This window comes from Platalea leucorodia (assembly GCF_965183815.1).
Source record: "Platalea leucorodia genome assembly, chromosome: 9".
NCBI lineage: Eukaryota > Metazoa > Chordata > Aves > Pelecaniformes > Threskiornithidae > Platalea > Platalea leucorodia.
The window spans coordinates 20,124,625-20,140,622 of NC_138831.1; the positions used below are offsets into that span (position 1 = coordinate 20,124,625).

The 15,998-nt window shown below is 40.7% G+C and overlaps 1 protein-coding gene across 1 annotated transcript in view; it reads left to right on the forward strand.

Annotated features, from left to right (window-relative positions):
- MAPKAPK3 (MAPK activated protein kinase 3) overlaps positions 1 to 15,785 on the forward strand; it is a 134,915-nt gene extending 119,130 nt beyond the window's left edge. The window contains exons 6-14 of the mRNA XM_082321588.1: positions 1,130 to 1,269; positions 2,122 to 2,186; positions 4,360 to 4,439; positions 6,232 to 6,358; positions 7,866 to 7,941; positions 8,121 to 8,245; positions 10,299 to 10,384; positions 13,095 to 13,175; positions 14,689 to 15,785. Coding sequence (XP_082177714.1) covers positions 1,130 to 1,269; positions 2,122 to 2,186; positions 4,360 to 4,439; positions 6,232 to 6,358; positions 7,866 to 7,941; positions 8,121 to 8,245; positions 10,299 to 10,384; positions 13,095 to 13,175; positions 14,689 to 14,847 — 939 coding nt within the window. The 3' untranslated portion in view covers positions 14,848 to 15,785. The remainder of the gene's footprint in view (positions 1 to 1,129; positions 1,270 to 2,121; positions 2,187 to 4,359; positions 4,440 to 6,231; positions 6,359 to 7,865; positions 7,942 to 8,120; positions 8,246 to 10,298; positions 10,385 to 13,094; positions 13,176 to 14,688) is intronic.
- Positions 15,786 to 15,998: the final 213 nt, after the last annotated feature.

Consider the following 15,998-nt stretch of genomic DNA (forward strand, 5'->3'; position numbering starts at 1 on the left):
CGTGCAGTTGTGTTTTGACTGGGATCTGATAACAAACATGAGTGAGAAGAGCTTCAGGCTAAGGCCTAATAGTGCAGCAATGATACTTTCTCTTTGCCTGTTTGAAAACAGTTCCCCCACAGTTGTTGTAGCCTTTTTCTAAGGCGAATAGATCAGAAGTGATTGCTCTTTGCTTGTTTTTTATTCTGTTTCAATGCATTTGACAATGTTTTATATAGCATCAGTTTTGTTGCTGCTCCATCATTACAATGATTATTACTATAGGGCATAAAGTATCAAACCCAGATCACAGCCGTGTTGTCTAGGAACCGTATAAATGTGCAGTGAAGAGAGTCTCTGTCACAAAGTGTTAGTGGTGTCTAGAGAGACGAGGCAGAGAAGAAAAGGCATGATTCAGCAATGTGCCCCTGTTGCACAAAAGCTCAGTTGCAGAGTCTGATACAGAGCAGTTCTTCAAAGGGGAAGGGACACACTTCTTGTGTACGAGGTTGCAGGATCAGGAAAGAGGAGCTCTTACCTCCCTTCTAGAGATTAGCGCCTTTAAAATAAACTGATCTTGCATGTGACATAGAAAGAAGTTCAAGCATCTAGATAGTCGAAGGTCCCTTTCTGACCCTGACAGGGTCGGAAACTTTTGTAGTATTTAAGAAGCACATTCAGAGTCAGTGTGAAAGTCCATATTGATTTAAATCTCACTGAACTTTAAGGATTTGCACTGCACCTAAAAATCTCTTCTCCCAGCAGCTGGGGGGCAGGTGGGAGGGTTATTGTCCTTAGCAGAGGGATTCTCCTCTGTTTGCAAGTACTGCAAACAAGTAGGAAAAAAAATTGCTGTTTCCTATCCAAAGGTGGGTGAGATAGGTCTGTCTCCATCTCGGATTCAAAATCTCTCCTCACTGCCACTTGAGGTCCTTCCAGTAGCAAGGGACCAGTTGTTTCTGTATTCCTCAGTCTAGGAAGTTGGACAGGCCAGAGATGGTGAAAGTCTTGTGATGGATTGGCATCCTTTGGCTGGAGAAAGTGCTAAGAGTAGCTTTGCCACCATCTTTGAGCTCAAATGTATGTAGGTGCCAATTTAAAGCAGAACGATACTGGCTCACTGACATTGCTCTCTCCTATTTCTTTACAGCTCCTGTATGACAACCCAAAAGCCCGTCAGGAAGTAGAATATCATTGGCGAGCATCAGGGTGTCCCCATATTGTCCATGTCCTGGATGTTTATGAGAATATACATCATGGGAAGAGATGCCTCCTCATTGTCATGGAATGGTATGGACCAGCAGCAGCCCTCCACCAAGCATTGCTCTTTGAGGGGGTGGAGGGAGTGGGAGAATGTGTTGGCTTAGATGAGAGTTAGGTGAGCTTTCTCAGCAGCACAATTTTAGTTTGCACAGCAAACCTTTTGTTGTCTTTGTGGAAGGGGTAGAGCAATGTCTAGCTGCTCCAGCCAACTTGTATGATGGAAGAATGAGGAACCTTAATCAGAAAATAAATGTTCCTTGTACTCCATGACAATTGTCCTCATTAAAGCATTGACTAATTAATACAATCTTGAAAGATATGTCTCTACAAATATGATGTGCTTTGATTGTGATTGGCTTCCAACTTCAGGTGTAAATCCTATGATCTGACACGATCCTTTCCACTACTATTTTGACTCTAACTTTTCCTATTCTCTCCTTGATCTGTAACACCACAGTTATTGTCTTCTTCACTGGGGACAAATGAATAATCCTTTTCAGTATCTTTGCTTCCTTCTCTCTTTTTTCTTCATCTGCAACCCTTACATAAAACAAGATTACTGTCAGCCTCCCAGTGACAGCGTATCTGACTTTCCAACTACGTGTGTCATGTTCCTTGTGACAGGGTGTGTTAAACTGAAAGCATCAAAACTCCTTGGTCTTGTTTTGTTTTCTAATTATTCCATATCAGAATGGCTTTGTGCATTGATTCAAATGAGTGTGATGTTTAGGAAGTGCTGGCATAGGAGGTAGCCTGTAATCTCTTCTAATCTGTTCCTGCCATGGTTCTGTGCAATTATATATGGATGCATAGTCAGGGGTTGATTTGATCTTTTCTGCTCATATAAGGTGTGTGGGGGGGTTGTGTTCTTTGTTTCAGCATGGAAGGAGGAGAGCTGTTTAGCAGGATCCAGGAGAGAGGAGATCAAGCTTTCACTGAGAGAGGTGAAAAATAGCAAGTTTAATTTTAAAGTTTGTGAAAGATTGCTTCTCCCTTTCTCTGTCCCCTTGCTTAGTTCCCTTACAGGAATTTTTCTTTGATTTGATTTTTTGTTTGTAGTTTTAATTTTTTTTTTTTTAATCCAACTCTGTATTAAACAGTTATTCTTAAAAGTTCCTGAAAATCAGGAATTACCAGAATTGGCCAAGTTCAGGCACAATGTGGAAGGTTTAGAGGAAAACTCCTCATACAAATCTGCTCAGCTTCTTAATTTCTGAACCACTGCAGCCTCTGTTATTCTAGTCCCTGGTCTCCTGCCAGACCACCTCTAACATGATCAACGCAGCTCCTACTGTGATTTCTCTTCTGGCTGTCCCTCAAGCAGCATCACTGTGCACAGCTATACTGTTAGGTGGTGAATATAATGAGCAAATCACATTTGATGAAACATGTCTTATGCAAGGGTTTTAAAGTACTACTTGAAAGGCATTGTTATTAGCCACACTGCAAACAAGCCTGCTCATCTATAGTAGGGACTATGTGCAAGTTTAAAGACCTGCTATGAGTCAGTGACAGAGCTTGCAATAGAATAGTCTTGCCATTTTTATTGTCTTTGCTCTTTATTATTTGCAGAGTACCACAGGTGTGCTTGACTGTTGTTCTCCTTGCCCATTCACAACAGACAAGAGCTTGTTTCTGCTCAGGAGTAAAAATGTTAGTGGTTGTAACTAGCATCCTGACAAAATTGTTAGAAGAAGAAAAATTTATACCTGAGCTTGTAAATTACTGTGACTGTTTTGCAAGTCTGGTATAGAGGCCAGGCTTTTTTTGATCCTGTGATCCTTTGTTTCCTAGCCTGGGATGAATCCTTTAGTGGAATGAGAGACTCATGTAGGAAAAACAAGCATTTTCAGGAACTTTATTTGTTCCTCTCTAAAATACAAGCTTCCAGGGGGAAAACTGGTTCCATGACCATTAGTGACTCCACTCTGCTAAAAACATGATTTTTCTACATTAAATACCATTGTATAACATTCTAAATACTTACTCAAAGATCATCTGGGAGTGTTAAACAAAAAAAACCACCTTCATTCTTTCCTGAGATAAATGAGCCCTGTTCTACTGGATTCCCCAGGTTCCCTGGCTGCTTATATATCAGCCACAACTTCCCCTTAGGAGCCCAAGGTTTTTTGCCTGGGCTAGGAAGGAGGAGGTTGTGCAAGGTTTTCCCCAAAGATGAGTGTTTCTGCCTTCTGATTGTCCTTGCCTGAGATTACATAATTTCAATCTCAAGACGTGTGAAAAAGGATTCCAGGTTACAGTACAATAATTTCTACTTTCTCTCTCAGTACTGCAGCTGAGTTTTCTACCTATGCACAAAACAGAGGATCAGGTTGAAGCTGCTAATTCTGTTTCCCTGTCAATGGAGATGTAATGTAATGCTCACTTGGTACAATGGGAATGTCACTCCTCCCTGCTCTGAAACCTCTCCCTATGTAACTGAACTCTTCCAGACTTCGAGTACTGCTGTTGCAAGGCAGCCCACTAGAATTTCCCACTGGGGTTACGTTAAATTTTAGAAACGTATTATTTCAAAGGTGGCAGTTTGGGCTTTGCAGAATAGAACTGTTGATTTTGTTTCTCCTGAGGAAAAACTTCTGAAGACAGTGAGGAATGAAGATATGACCTATCCTAAAATTACTATATTGTTATGTTGCTCTATTTTTAGAAAATCTGTTAGATCCTCCTGTTACCCCTGAACTAGAAGCTGAAAGTTAAACTTCTGTCTTGGACAACCAAGGACATGTCCTGGACAATCAGAGATCTGGTTGGGGCTCCTTTCTCCACAGTCTTGCATGTTGCTTGCTTACCTGCTCTGTTCCCTCTGCTTTTCTGGTGAGCAAATTAAAGCACAAGTTTACAAGCTCATAAGAAGCAGGAGTCTCAACCGTTCAGTTGCAGTGCCTGCTCAGGAGGAGGGCTGCTCAGCCAGGGAATTGGGGGGTATGGTTGCCTGCAAAACCAAAACACAGCTGTTAGGTCTAATTTTAGGTTTTCTAGTCTTGACGCTAGCCCTGTATTTCAGCAAGCTGTTTGTAAGTCATAAGCATTCCCAAGCATGTCCCTGAGTTACAGTGGGAATGTTAATGTGACCTTTCTCTAAAATTGTATTTATAGAGGCCTCTGAAATAATGAGAGACATCGGAACAGCCATCCAGTATCTGCATTCAATGAACATTGCCCATAGAGATGTCAAGGTGAGGCCTGAAAGTGTGTGGGCAGGGAGAAAAGAGCATAAGACAGAAAAATAAATGGGCAGTGGTGGTTTAAATAGGAGTACAATCAGATGGTCAAAGGGTTTCTGTTCCTCTTCCAGTGTGAGAAGGGATCTTTTCACAACTAGTTTGCAACTAGTCAAAGGTCAGAATATTGATGTGTGCTAATGCCTTCCAGTTGTGTACCGAATGCAGAAGAATCTGGTGACAGCCAGATGGTTTATTAAAGAGGTACTATCAACTTGCAATCTAGTTAATTAACAAGAAAATAACACTGCCTGAAGTGAACTTACACTAGATGCTATACCTCTATGTACAGTCTTTGCCAGTTATTAGTTGTTTTCAGAATCATACTTGCCTTAAAGAAAACAAACCAAAACAAAAACCCACACACACCCCAAAACCAAACAAAAAAACCCAAACAAACACCAAAAAAACCTTCAGAAACAGGAGAAACTGCATACATGGGAGGAATAATACCAATTCCGTGCATCCAGCCCACTTTAATAGTATATGTAAATATTTGGAAAAATGCAAAGATCTCAGTTATTACCATGTGGAACAGTGTGTTTTATTAGCTAAAGTTTGTACCCAAATCTTGTTGTAGAGATTTGACAGGGTTTTTAGTATTGTATCTTGTTTTCATTCTGTGAAGTGTGCAGCATGAGCAAAGACAAGATAGCTGCACCAAGGCATTTCTAGCACAGCGATATGGCAGTGCGATGGAATGTGTTGGAGAGCAGGTCACATAATGATAGACTGAGGCATCTGATTGATTCCGCAGTTCTGAGTTTGTGAATTTTCTACAGATGCTTTGTGTGTTTAGCTGCAGGGAGAACCGCCATTGCTTGGTATCACTGAGGGGTATGTTTGAGGGTTCTTTAGGTGGGAACCGGAGAATGACTTCACAGTTCAGAGGCTAAAAATCTATTCACTTTTGTGGACCTCTGTGCCATTGCCTATCACCAGCACAGAAACTGAAGGGCTTAGCCCCAAACACTACCTGCACACAGTCAGTGAACTAACATAGAAGTGGTTCAAATTGCTTAATAGATCATAAATCCTGCTTTCTTTCAAGCGCTTCCTTCTTCTCTATGTCCCTGAACACTAGCCTGAGAGAGGGCATAGCTTCCTTACGACTGAGAAACTGGAAAACAATTTCAACCAGCTGCAGATTCTGGAGATGCACTGTTGTCCCTGTTCTTGTGCACAAGAGCTTGTACTTCCCTCTGTGCCACTTCTGGTTATGGAGAGCCTTTATGGAGTGTGGAGCAAGAGTGGAATTAACTCAGGTTTCAGGAGACAGAGGGGCAGGGAGCAGGAAGGGGACTGTGTCTGCATCAGTTAATTCTGATGGAGTTATGTCAGATGCTTATAGAGTTTGGCTGATGACTTCTCTCGTCTTCCACCTCAGCTACTTGAGTGCGGTACAGAGTGCTGTCAGATCAACTGGTGTTGATCAGACAGAACAATCCTAGTAAGTGCAGTGAACTAGAGAGAGGTTCAAGAGGCCAGACCTGACTCCCATTGGACCTGATGAGTCTTGTGATTTGCTCTCCTAAATACCATGTTGAGAAGAATATTGATCCTTAGTCTGAGCAAAAATGCTACACATTGGGAGGGAACTTTCTGCATGATATGATGGGGATGTGAGAGAGGTAAGAAAACCCAGATGCTGGTGGTGATCCAGGCAAGCAGGAGTTGTTTGACCTTTCAGCTTATTAGAGACATCTCTTCATTGTCCATTTTATCCTTTTTCTTGGTGGCCTTTCAGCCTGAAAACTTGCTTTACACATCTAAAGAGAAGGATACTGTACTCAAACTCACCGACTTCGGCTTTGCCAAAGAAACTACTATACAAAATGCGCTGCAGACTCCCTGTTACACTCCTTATTATGTGGGTAAGTTATCCAAGATGCATTTCTTTTGTGTTTCAGTCTGTCATCCCTCCCCTTATAGTGGGCCTGTGGACTGGAGGAATGGATGGGAAATCTTCTATTGTGGATGTAATACAAAGAGGTAACCTGCAGAATATAAACTGGCATCCAACCCAAACCTAGTCCAGTTCCAGTACAGTTCAGTGCTCCTGCTTTCTTCCTTGGTTGGAGAGGAAACAGCCTTAACGGGGGATGCAAACGAGGATCAAGGAGAGAGAACATGTTGCTTCTGATTACTCTTGAAGTAATCCTGATGTTTCCTCTGAATGATGCAATAAAAGCCATAATTTGAACTCAGCTTCATGATTATTTGCGTGTTTCCTTGCATAACTTCCCTTAGCTTAACTAATGCAATAAAAGAGAACAGGGAGAGTATTGCCTCAGCTGTAAAGCTTCTTAAAGCTTGCAAATGGAGGAATTAGTAATAAAACACCAATGTGACTTAATCACAACTGAATTTTTGCCTGCATTTTGTCCAAAGACAGAGCACTGTGTAATGGATGCCACAGTAGACTGTCCGTTATGCACTCGTTTTAGAGTACGTCTCTTTTGGTCTTGGAGTTAATAGTCATTCACCATATGGTATGACTGAGGCAGCCTGCACTTGGAATTTCTTTGGAGGAAAAAGAGCTTAATTTTTTGGAAGAGTTAGTTCTCTTCTACAATGTAAGTTTTTATAGTTTTTTGTATTGAAAGATACTGTTATTCATTGTTAGCAGAGAATTACGATAGCAATTTTTTTTCCTGATGCTTTCTTCTATATTTTTGTAAGCTGGGATTAGTGATAAAATGTTAAGGAATTTACACATATATGTTTTTATGCCTTTATATTTGTACATAAACAGACTGACATTTCCCTTCTCAACACCTTTTTATAAACCAGCATGATTGCTCATATGTTTAGAGAATAATTTTCCTTACAAAATCAAGCTCCCTGCCAGTTCACCTGCCCCAGGGAAAAATAAAAATCCCCTCTAAATGTATCTCTCCATAATTTTGTTACTTAGTGAAAAAATGTAATGCTCTGGAGGCCAAAGAAAAATACATTGCTCTGTAGTTGCTGGAGCTAAACACACTTACCCAGGTACCGATCAAAATTTTATCACAGCTCAAGTAGGTCCTTTCTGTTCTGATTTCTGCAACATATGCTCCTGCCTCTTTCAGTGCAGTGTCTCCCTGTACACATTTAGCTATAGCTCCTTCTGCTTTTCTGTAATCTTAGTACTCTCTTGAGCAGAGAGACACTAAGGTGAAGAGTAGGGCATTTTGCCAGCTCCGTTCCTCCTTTTTAAAGCTACATTAGATGTGTTTAGGAACTTGTCAATAGAAAATACTACCCAGTTCCTGCAGTGAGTTGCATTTTCTTAATGCCTCCGATATTTGTTGTTGAAGTGTGCTGCTACTTACAAGGTGATGGAGATGAAAGGAAATATCTGGTACTCTGTTAATTTCTGTTTTTAATCTTCTTCAGCCCCAGAAGTCCTTGGTCCTGAAAAGTATGACAAATCATGTGACATGTGGTCATTGGGTGTCATCACATATATTCTGTAAGTATTTGGAAAGAGGCTTGATGAATGGAAAAAGGACACTTCTTATTAAATCTGTGCTTAGGAGTAATTAGTCACTAGGATCATGTAACCTGCAGAAGAACATAAGCTTGTATGGAACTTTTTAAGAGATGAAAGGACTTTCCTAGTTATAAGAGTTCTTTTGTCCACTCTTACAGCCTGTGTGGGTTCCCTCCATTCTACTCAAACACTGGTCAAGCCATTTCTCCAGGGATGAAGAGAAGAATTCGGATGGGGCAATATGGGTTTCCCAATCCAGAGTGGGCTGAAGTATCAGAGGAAGGTAACAATGCTCACTGCAACTGATGACTATGTGCATGGTGTGCAGTGGTAGAGTGCTTACAAGAGACTATTTCTAAAAACCTGTCTTAGTTTTTGTTTCTCTTTTTTTTAGAATTTAAATTAATTTTTTTAAGGTGATACAGAGAACAACTGGGAACTCGGACACTTGCCAGCAGCCTAAGTACTACAGAAAGTAAATGACTACTAAAAACTTTCTTTCAAATTCCAGCTAGTGCTAGTGAATGCTGAGATGAAACCCTCTGGAAACAAAAGTCTTTAATCCTGAGAAAGGAGACTGCCAGGACAGCTGCAATGAAAGCTGAGTTGGAAGAAAGGCAAACTGTCTTAAGAACTTGTTCAGTCTTTACCCTCCTTGGTGACACAGCCAGCAAGGATGGCAAGTTTTCATGCTAGCTTTTTGTGATGTGGGAATTTGCCAGCAACCACTTAAATCAAGGTCAACAATTTATTTTGTATAAGTCATTGACCAAAAGCTGCTGCTGTTCAGCTGTGATCTAGACAGGCTCAAACCAGTGTCCTGAAAGTGATTTTTGATTCCCTCTTATTCTGACAGTCTCATAAGCTGGAAGTCTCACCTGCCCATCATATTAGAAAGGTCAGCAACCTCTGGGCACATCTTTTTTTCTAACAAGCCCTTTATATTGCTGTTGCTAGCATCCTATTATTGTCTGCTATTTAGCAATAACAAATTATCATTGGATAATACTGTAATCTGTGGCACTTTAACCCCTCATTGGGTCTCATGGTTGCATGTGCAGCATAGACTACTGAATGTTAATAGGGAAGATGTGTTACCTGTGGGTTGTTGGCTTAATATTTTGTCTGCCTTGGGTCTTGTTCATATTATGGCAATTATTAAAATGCTAGGGGAGCTTGGTGAGAGAATATTTGCTTGGAAAATCTGTAGGGTTTCTGTATGCTTGCCTGAATGAAGATAGGTGCCCTCCACCTTTGAACCTATTAAGATCGGCTAGTTTATGTGCACCCTTTTAGGCTGATCAGGCACCTTCAGCAGACTGCTTCTTTTTGCCCTCCTTTATACTCTTCTTGTCATGGTTTTCTTTACCTAATCATTCCTTCATTGCATCATCTATGGAGGCTTCCTCTAAATTCCCCACCAGCTTCCTGTAGTCATCTTAATGGGCTCTGTTTGTGGTCCCCTCCTTTTGTTTCCTTGTACATTTTAGACTCTAGGTAATCTCTTCTGTAAACCTCCTTTGCAGCCTCTCTCGACAAACAAAGTCTCAACTTGCACTTCTGGCAGCTTCTTACAAGTATTTAGCCATCTTGCATTCAATGTTTCTAAAAGAGAACTCTTATTCAGAAGTTTTTCTAGGTTCCCCCAAGGAAGTTATGTTTACGTCTTTCTAAATAACATCTCTTGGATGTAGTGTTTCCTGTCTGTCCACCTGCATTAATGAAACTCTTGTCCAGACTCCCATCCTCTCATATCTCAGTTACTTAGTAATCTTGCTTTGGCACATACCATGTTCACAGAAAGCTGCTATAAAGCAATGCAATCCATTTCTTCGACTTTGTTGTCCTTTTAGTGGCCTCTCAGTTGTCAGAGAGAAGTGTATTGTCCTTTCCCTCCCCGCCCCCCCATGCTAGTTTTTGTCTTCTGCCATTTCTCAAAATATCAGCTTATATATTCATTCAGCCCTTAATGCCAAGCTTCTCACTGTCTATCAGACAGGCAGCTCGTCAGCTTTCTGTTCCTATGTTGTTTTTTTTTTTTTTTCTCAAGTTCATGCTCTCAAAACAGTTGGTTTGGTGATGTTGATAGCACAGATGGAATCCCCAGTCCTTTGTCTTTCCTTCTTACCTCTTGTTTTGGATGTTTTCATGTTCTGCCTCTTTGAACATAATAACCCACCACACTGTACATGGCTTCTTAACATGGTAACAGCGATAGGTAGGTGTTTTGAGTTCTGCAAAATTGTCTTTCTTCATTCAGCAGGTCTTTGTGTTCTCAAGGTTATTTGGGAACACAGTAGTAGACTACAACATGCCATGTTGATCCTGTTTTTCAGCCAAACAACTGATTCGCCATTTGCTGAAGACTGACCCAACAGAGAGGATGACAGTTTCTCAATTTATGAATCACCCTTGGATTAATGTGAGTTTCGTATCTCTTTTTACAAGGTAGCAAGATGAATTCTTACATGCAGAACTTACATGTAGCTCCACATAGCACAGCAAGAGAAGGATGATGATTACTGTTAATAACTTAATTAACCTACTGTGCCCTCCACAGAGGGTCATCTGCCTGTAGAACCACAATTCTTCTTGGTGTTACCAGAGGACATACAAAGAGAGACACCCACAGTAGCGTCCTTGGAAGCAAAAGCCAAATGTATCTATATCTTCTGTGAGCAGGCAGTCACTGTTGACTCTGCAGCATATGCATGTGTTACTCTCTTTAAAAATATAAAAATAAACTGTATGTACTTACTTCATCAGTGCAGGATTTAAAGAGAGCTATTATTAGTGGTCTTGGTCACCATTGTGCATAGCTGTGTTAGTGTGAACACAGTCCTATGCTTAGTGGGAATTCTCATCCTTGGCAGAGTTGAGAAATGCATGGGGGAGGAGCAAGGGTCTCGGCTTAGTGCCCTGTGAGAGATTGCCAGATAGGGTGGTACACAGAGCCATTAATGGTCCCAGTTCAGGTTTCAGTCTATGACTTGGTTGAATTTACTTTTCCTTAAAAAATACTTTTTGGGGAAAAAGAAAAAAATACTCTAATAATACAATATTAATTATTTCAAACAGGAGACAAAAATCCCAGGAGTTATCAGGCTGAGTTTCAGGATATCATCTCTGCTCTGTAGTTGTCACTTAAAATAATAGATTACATTTCTCACATTGGTGCCTAAAAGGACACCAGTCTTGTTCTTGCTGCCCAAAAAAATCATCAGCCAGGAACAGAATCACTTGTTCTGTAGAATGCCCTATTCTCTCATAGTCCTGTCTCTGTCCGTGCTGATCCTCAGAGGAAGGGGCAGAAACAGAGGCATGACTAACAGTCAGCATTTCTATAATGCCTGTTTGAAGATCTGAAAGCCCTTGGAATCATATAGAAATGTAGCTGTAAAACATCCTGATGAAGTAGATAGATGTCGTCATTTAGAGTTGTGAAAGTTGAGAAATTAAGGTTACAAAGCCTCTGCAGAACTGGAACAGAACCTAGACAATGTTTCTGAGTCTTTTCTAACCAAATAAAAATGTAATCACTGTTCAGAATAAATACCTCCAGCTTTAAGTGTTTGAAGACCCAGGAAGGAGGTGTTCCAGAAGTCAGCAGGCAATGAATTTCACAGAATGAGTGCCTATTAGCTAAGGAAGCTACCACCTACAGTGACACATGTTACTTGAAATATGCATATAACCAATTAATAAGGAGGAGATTAGAGACAAGGTCTATAGACTCTGCTGCACCAAAGAGCTGTGCTATAATGCTGTTCCTGGAAGAATGCTCTAGGAGCTGCAGATTGGCATTTTTTTCTGCTGAACCTATTGTTCCCATGAGGCAGAGGGAGAGAGAGGGAAAGACCAACATAGTGAATGTCTGTGTTCTTCCTTTTCTTTTCCTAAATCCTGAAGTGGGAACATGTATGGGGAGATAAACAAGCAGTGAAGGAGTGTATTTGTCTCTCCTCTTTTTTTTTCTTTTTTTCTTTTTTTTTTTTTTTTTAATTAGATGGATGGCAGAAGTATTATTGTGGACTATGCAAAAATTGTCAGTTTAGGTGGAGCACATAATCTTCTAGTTAGCTTGTAGATAAGATTTATTTAACAAGAAGTAGCTCACAGCTCAACACCTGCTCAGGGACATCACTGAAGCCAGTCTGCTGGTTTTCCATTTCCCTCCTCCCAGCTGTACGTGATAAAACTATACCCTGGCCAGCTAGGGTCCTTTTCCAGTAGATGCAGGAGTCGTGATTTCCGCTTCCATGTCTGTAACTATGGCAGTGGTGCTGTTAGCTCGGTGGAGTATAAGCACTGCTTCCAATGTAATGCTTATTTGACAATGACGTATCCAGGGACCTCCTTAGACTTCGTTGACATGCAGCTGCATCTGGTGTAGGATGCCACAGCAGTAGACAGCAAGTTTGAGTAGAAAGCAAAAGGGAGATAGGATATGAATTTATAGTTTGGGTTATGGACTGGCAAGAAATACTGATTCTTGCTGAATTTAGCTAGAGAACTGTGCTTTGTGCTTTAGAAATTGTACCTTATTCTAATTTAAAGTATCTCCTCATCTTTCATGGCAGGTGAGCATAGATCTCAATTTTATGTGGAAGAGCATCTCAAGCGATGCAGTGTCTTCTGAACTGTGCCTCACTCTGAATAATAGTATAATTTCCTCTTTGGGACACACTTATGATCTGATAAACTGGTAATCTCAGTTAATGTATATGTACAAGAAAACATCTCCTGCGACAAATCCTAGAAGATAAAGGTCAAATTAACCACTTTAAAACATTGACTAATGAATAGTGAAATGACAGTTAAAATCTAAAATGTACATAAAAATTTATCCAACACAGGGTTATTGGTTGGACTGGAAGGGAGCAGAGTGAAACAAACTCAGCACTGATTTCTCTCTCCCTTTGTTCTTTAAAGATATGGTCATGTGGCGACTATAGTCCTTTTCTAACTCACGCATGAATTAGCTTGTGAAGTGATTGAAAGCGTGAATAATGAGGGCCACTGAAGGACATTAGATAAACTTTTATGCCCTCCATACACATAGAAGAGTAAGCAGTCACTTCCCAAACGTGATTTTGCAGAACACTTCTTTTGGTATTTTTCCCTTTTCTCAGAGATCAATGGCAGTGCCACCAACTCCTCTTCATACTGCACGGGTCCTGCAAGAGGATAAAGACCACTGGGATGAAGTTAAAGTGAGTCAATCATAGTTCAGATTTCTTGAAGTCAAGTCTGATAAGAGATTAGATGGGCTGGCTTCTCTGCGTATGCTTATTTCCTTGGAGATGATGGCTATTTTGAATACAAGCATGTTAAACAAGGGAAGCTTAAACAGTCCTGATTAGAACAGTAGTGTATATAACTGATTAAAAAAGAAGAATGCTCTTTGAGCTTCATCCGACAGCCTTACAGCTGTGCCAAATACCAACAAAGATGATGTTTATGATCAAAGTTATTAATGATACAATACCTGCTGAGCCACTGTATGTAACTGTAGAGGAGAAGGGACAGTGTTGAGGGAGCTTAAAGTTCATTATAGTGAAGTGAAGAATATCATGAAAATGTAGGGGGATGGGGTGGGAGAGTTGAGCTGCATTCTGGTTTTCTACTCTGTTCCTGTATTGTAAAACAACATTAAATAACCTTAGCCTTGTCTTATTGTGACATTTGGTGAGGGGAGATAAAAATATATCTGTCTTTCCCTTAATCTAACCAGGTGCCTCACCTACTGTTTGTACTGATGCCAGTTGAATGCATCCTGCAAAGAGAAACTATAGGGCAGACTAAAAGTTGTTTGCAAGCTTTAACTCTTTCCTGCTGGCCTTTATCAGGTTGGCATGCTTTTACAATTAATTCTGATTTCTTTTTTTTTTCACTTACAATGCTTGGCATTTTGATAATGGCAACATTCCTGTAGTGTATTTTACTGATTACTGATTTTATTTAAATTGCTGATGTATAGTCTCAGATGTTGAACTATGTAATGGTAAAATTTCATAAGACCTAGGCAACATTTGCTCCCCAAGTCAGAGATCAAACAGTTTCACTTAGCATTCTTCATTTCCATGTTTCTGAGAACTTCTAATGCTTGTGCTTTCTAGAGGTCCCAGAGGTATTCCCTTGGGCCACCAGCATTCCCATAATATTTAATAATTTTTCCTTTCCTGAACGAAATGCATAGACATTCACTTACTTAAGCAGATTTTTGCTCAAAGCCTTAGTAAAAAGTTTAAAATTTGCCTGCACTTCAACATTAATTCAAACTAAGGAAGCGTGTGAATTTGAAGCACATACTTTTAAACAACTTTGTCTGGACTCCTTATTCTAGTTCCTGCTAACCTAGTTTGGTAACAGAGCAAGGAAAGCAGCACTCTGCCTCTGGTATGAGAAGCCCAGGCTCAGTAGCTGGTGAAGGCCCAGAGCCAGCCAGTAAGAAATGCTGGGCAGAGGGACATGGTGGAATTTAGGCCAGCAGAGTGTGGTCCTGCATGCTCACATATGAAACACTGTGTGAATAGTTCCTCCTGAATGAGTCCATGAGTAGAACGAAGCCTTTAGTCATAGTCCAGTGCAGCAGAAAGGGCTCAGCTATTTCTGGCTGTAGTGTTACAGAGGGTTCCTTTTTGTACATTCATCTCCTGGCGGTAGTGTGGGCTGGCTGCGCGCTCTCTGCCTCAGGGTTTTCATAAATTGCTTCCTTGGTTTCAGGAGGAGATGACCAGCGCTTTGGCTACCATGAGGGTGGACTATGATCAGGTGAAAATCAAAGACTTGAAAACATCCAACAACCGCCTCCTGAACAAACGCCGTAAGAAGCAGAAGCAGGCAGGCACCTCTTCTGCAGCCCCAGGGTGCAATAACCAATGAGAAGAGAAGCCAAGGACCTGTGGGCGGAGGGTAAATGTTAAAAGGAACAATTTAAAATCAGTATGATCAACTCAGTCTCTACCGCAAAGGCAATGAGACCGTGAAGAAGCTATCCTGCAAAGAGGGAGCAGTGTGAAAGATTACATTTTTATAACTTGAATCAGAGCTTTGCTTTTAAAGGCTAATGTATGTGACATGATTCTGTTGTATATTGCTAGGGAGGGTACAGTAATACCAGAACTGTTACGGGTTTTTGTTTTGGCTTTAACTGTATTGGATGAGAGGAGAGAACAGGAGGCAGTCTCAGCATACTAATGCACTGAGGCTTTAACAGCCATCTACAAGAGTAACTTCTGCTACCGTTCTAAACTTGGGAATAGAAAAAATGCCAGGTGTTCTGCTAGGAGTGTTTTAGTAGTTCAAACATGAGTACCGAGAAAGGAGAAAAATGTCACTGCTCTTTATCCGCGTAGCACAAGTGCACGTCTATTATGGATGCACCTGGACAGCATTTTATGTTAGAATTGATAATAGTCAATATTTCCAAACTTACCTCCTATAGTTACAGAGTATCACCTAAACAGTAAACAGTTATTCCTGTTACAGGAAAAAACATCCATACATTTCCATTTTCATGAAGTCTTCATGTAGTCTCGTGAAGATTTGAGTTTGTCATGGATTCTCATTTGATAACATGTAAGTTTTCTAAACTGTAGCCATTATGGTTTGTCTATGCCACTGTCAGATCCCTCTCTTGTAATGTTTTTAATTTAAATGGTACTTTATGTGAAGAGTTTTAATAAGGATTTAATGAGTTGAAAGTATCCTGCAGGGAATATTGTTGTTCCTCTTGGATCCACAACCTCTAGGGCGTGCAACTGGACATGCAATTGTATACAAGAGACTGCTCTAGAAGAGACTTCTGAAATTTGGGAAGAAGTGGCAAATGCATGTTCTCTGAATGGCCCCTGGTGTCTGCCAGCATCCCTTCTGGTAATTATTTCCGGATCCTGTGCCTAAGATGTGCTGATAATAGCAAATTTTGGGGTGCTGAAGTCGGTTTGTTTCCTGGGGTCAGGGAGGGGGAGGATGCTACTTTATTTGCAGTGTTTTGTCAGTGTTTCTGGATCCAAAGATTTTCGCCACCTAAG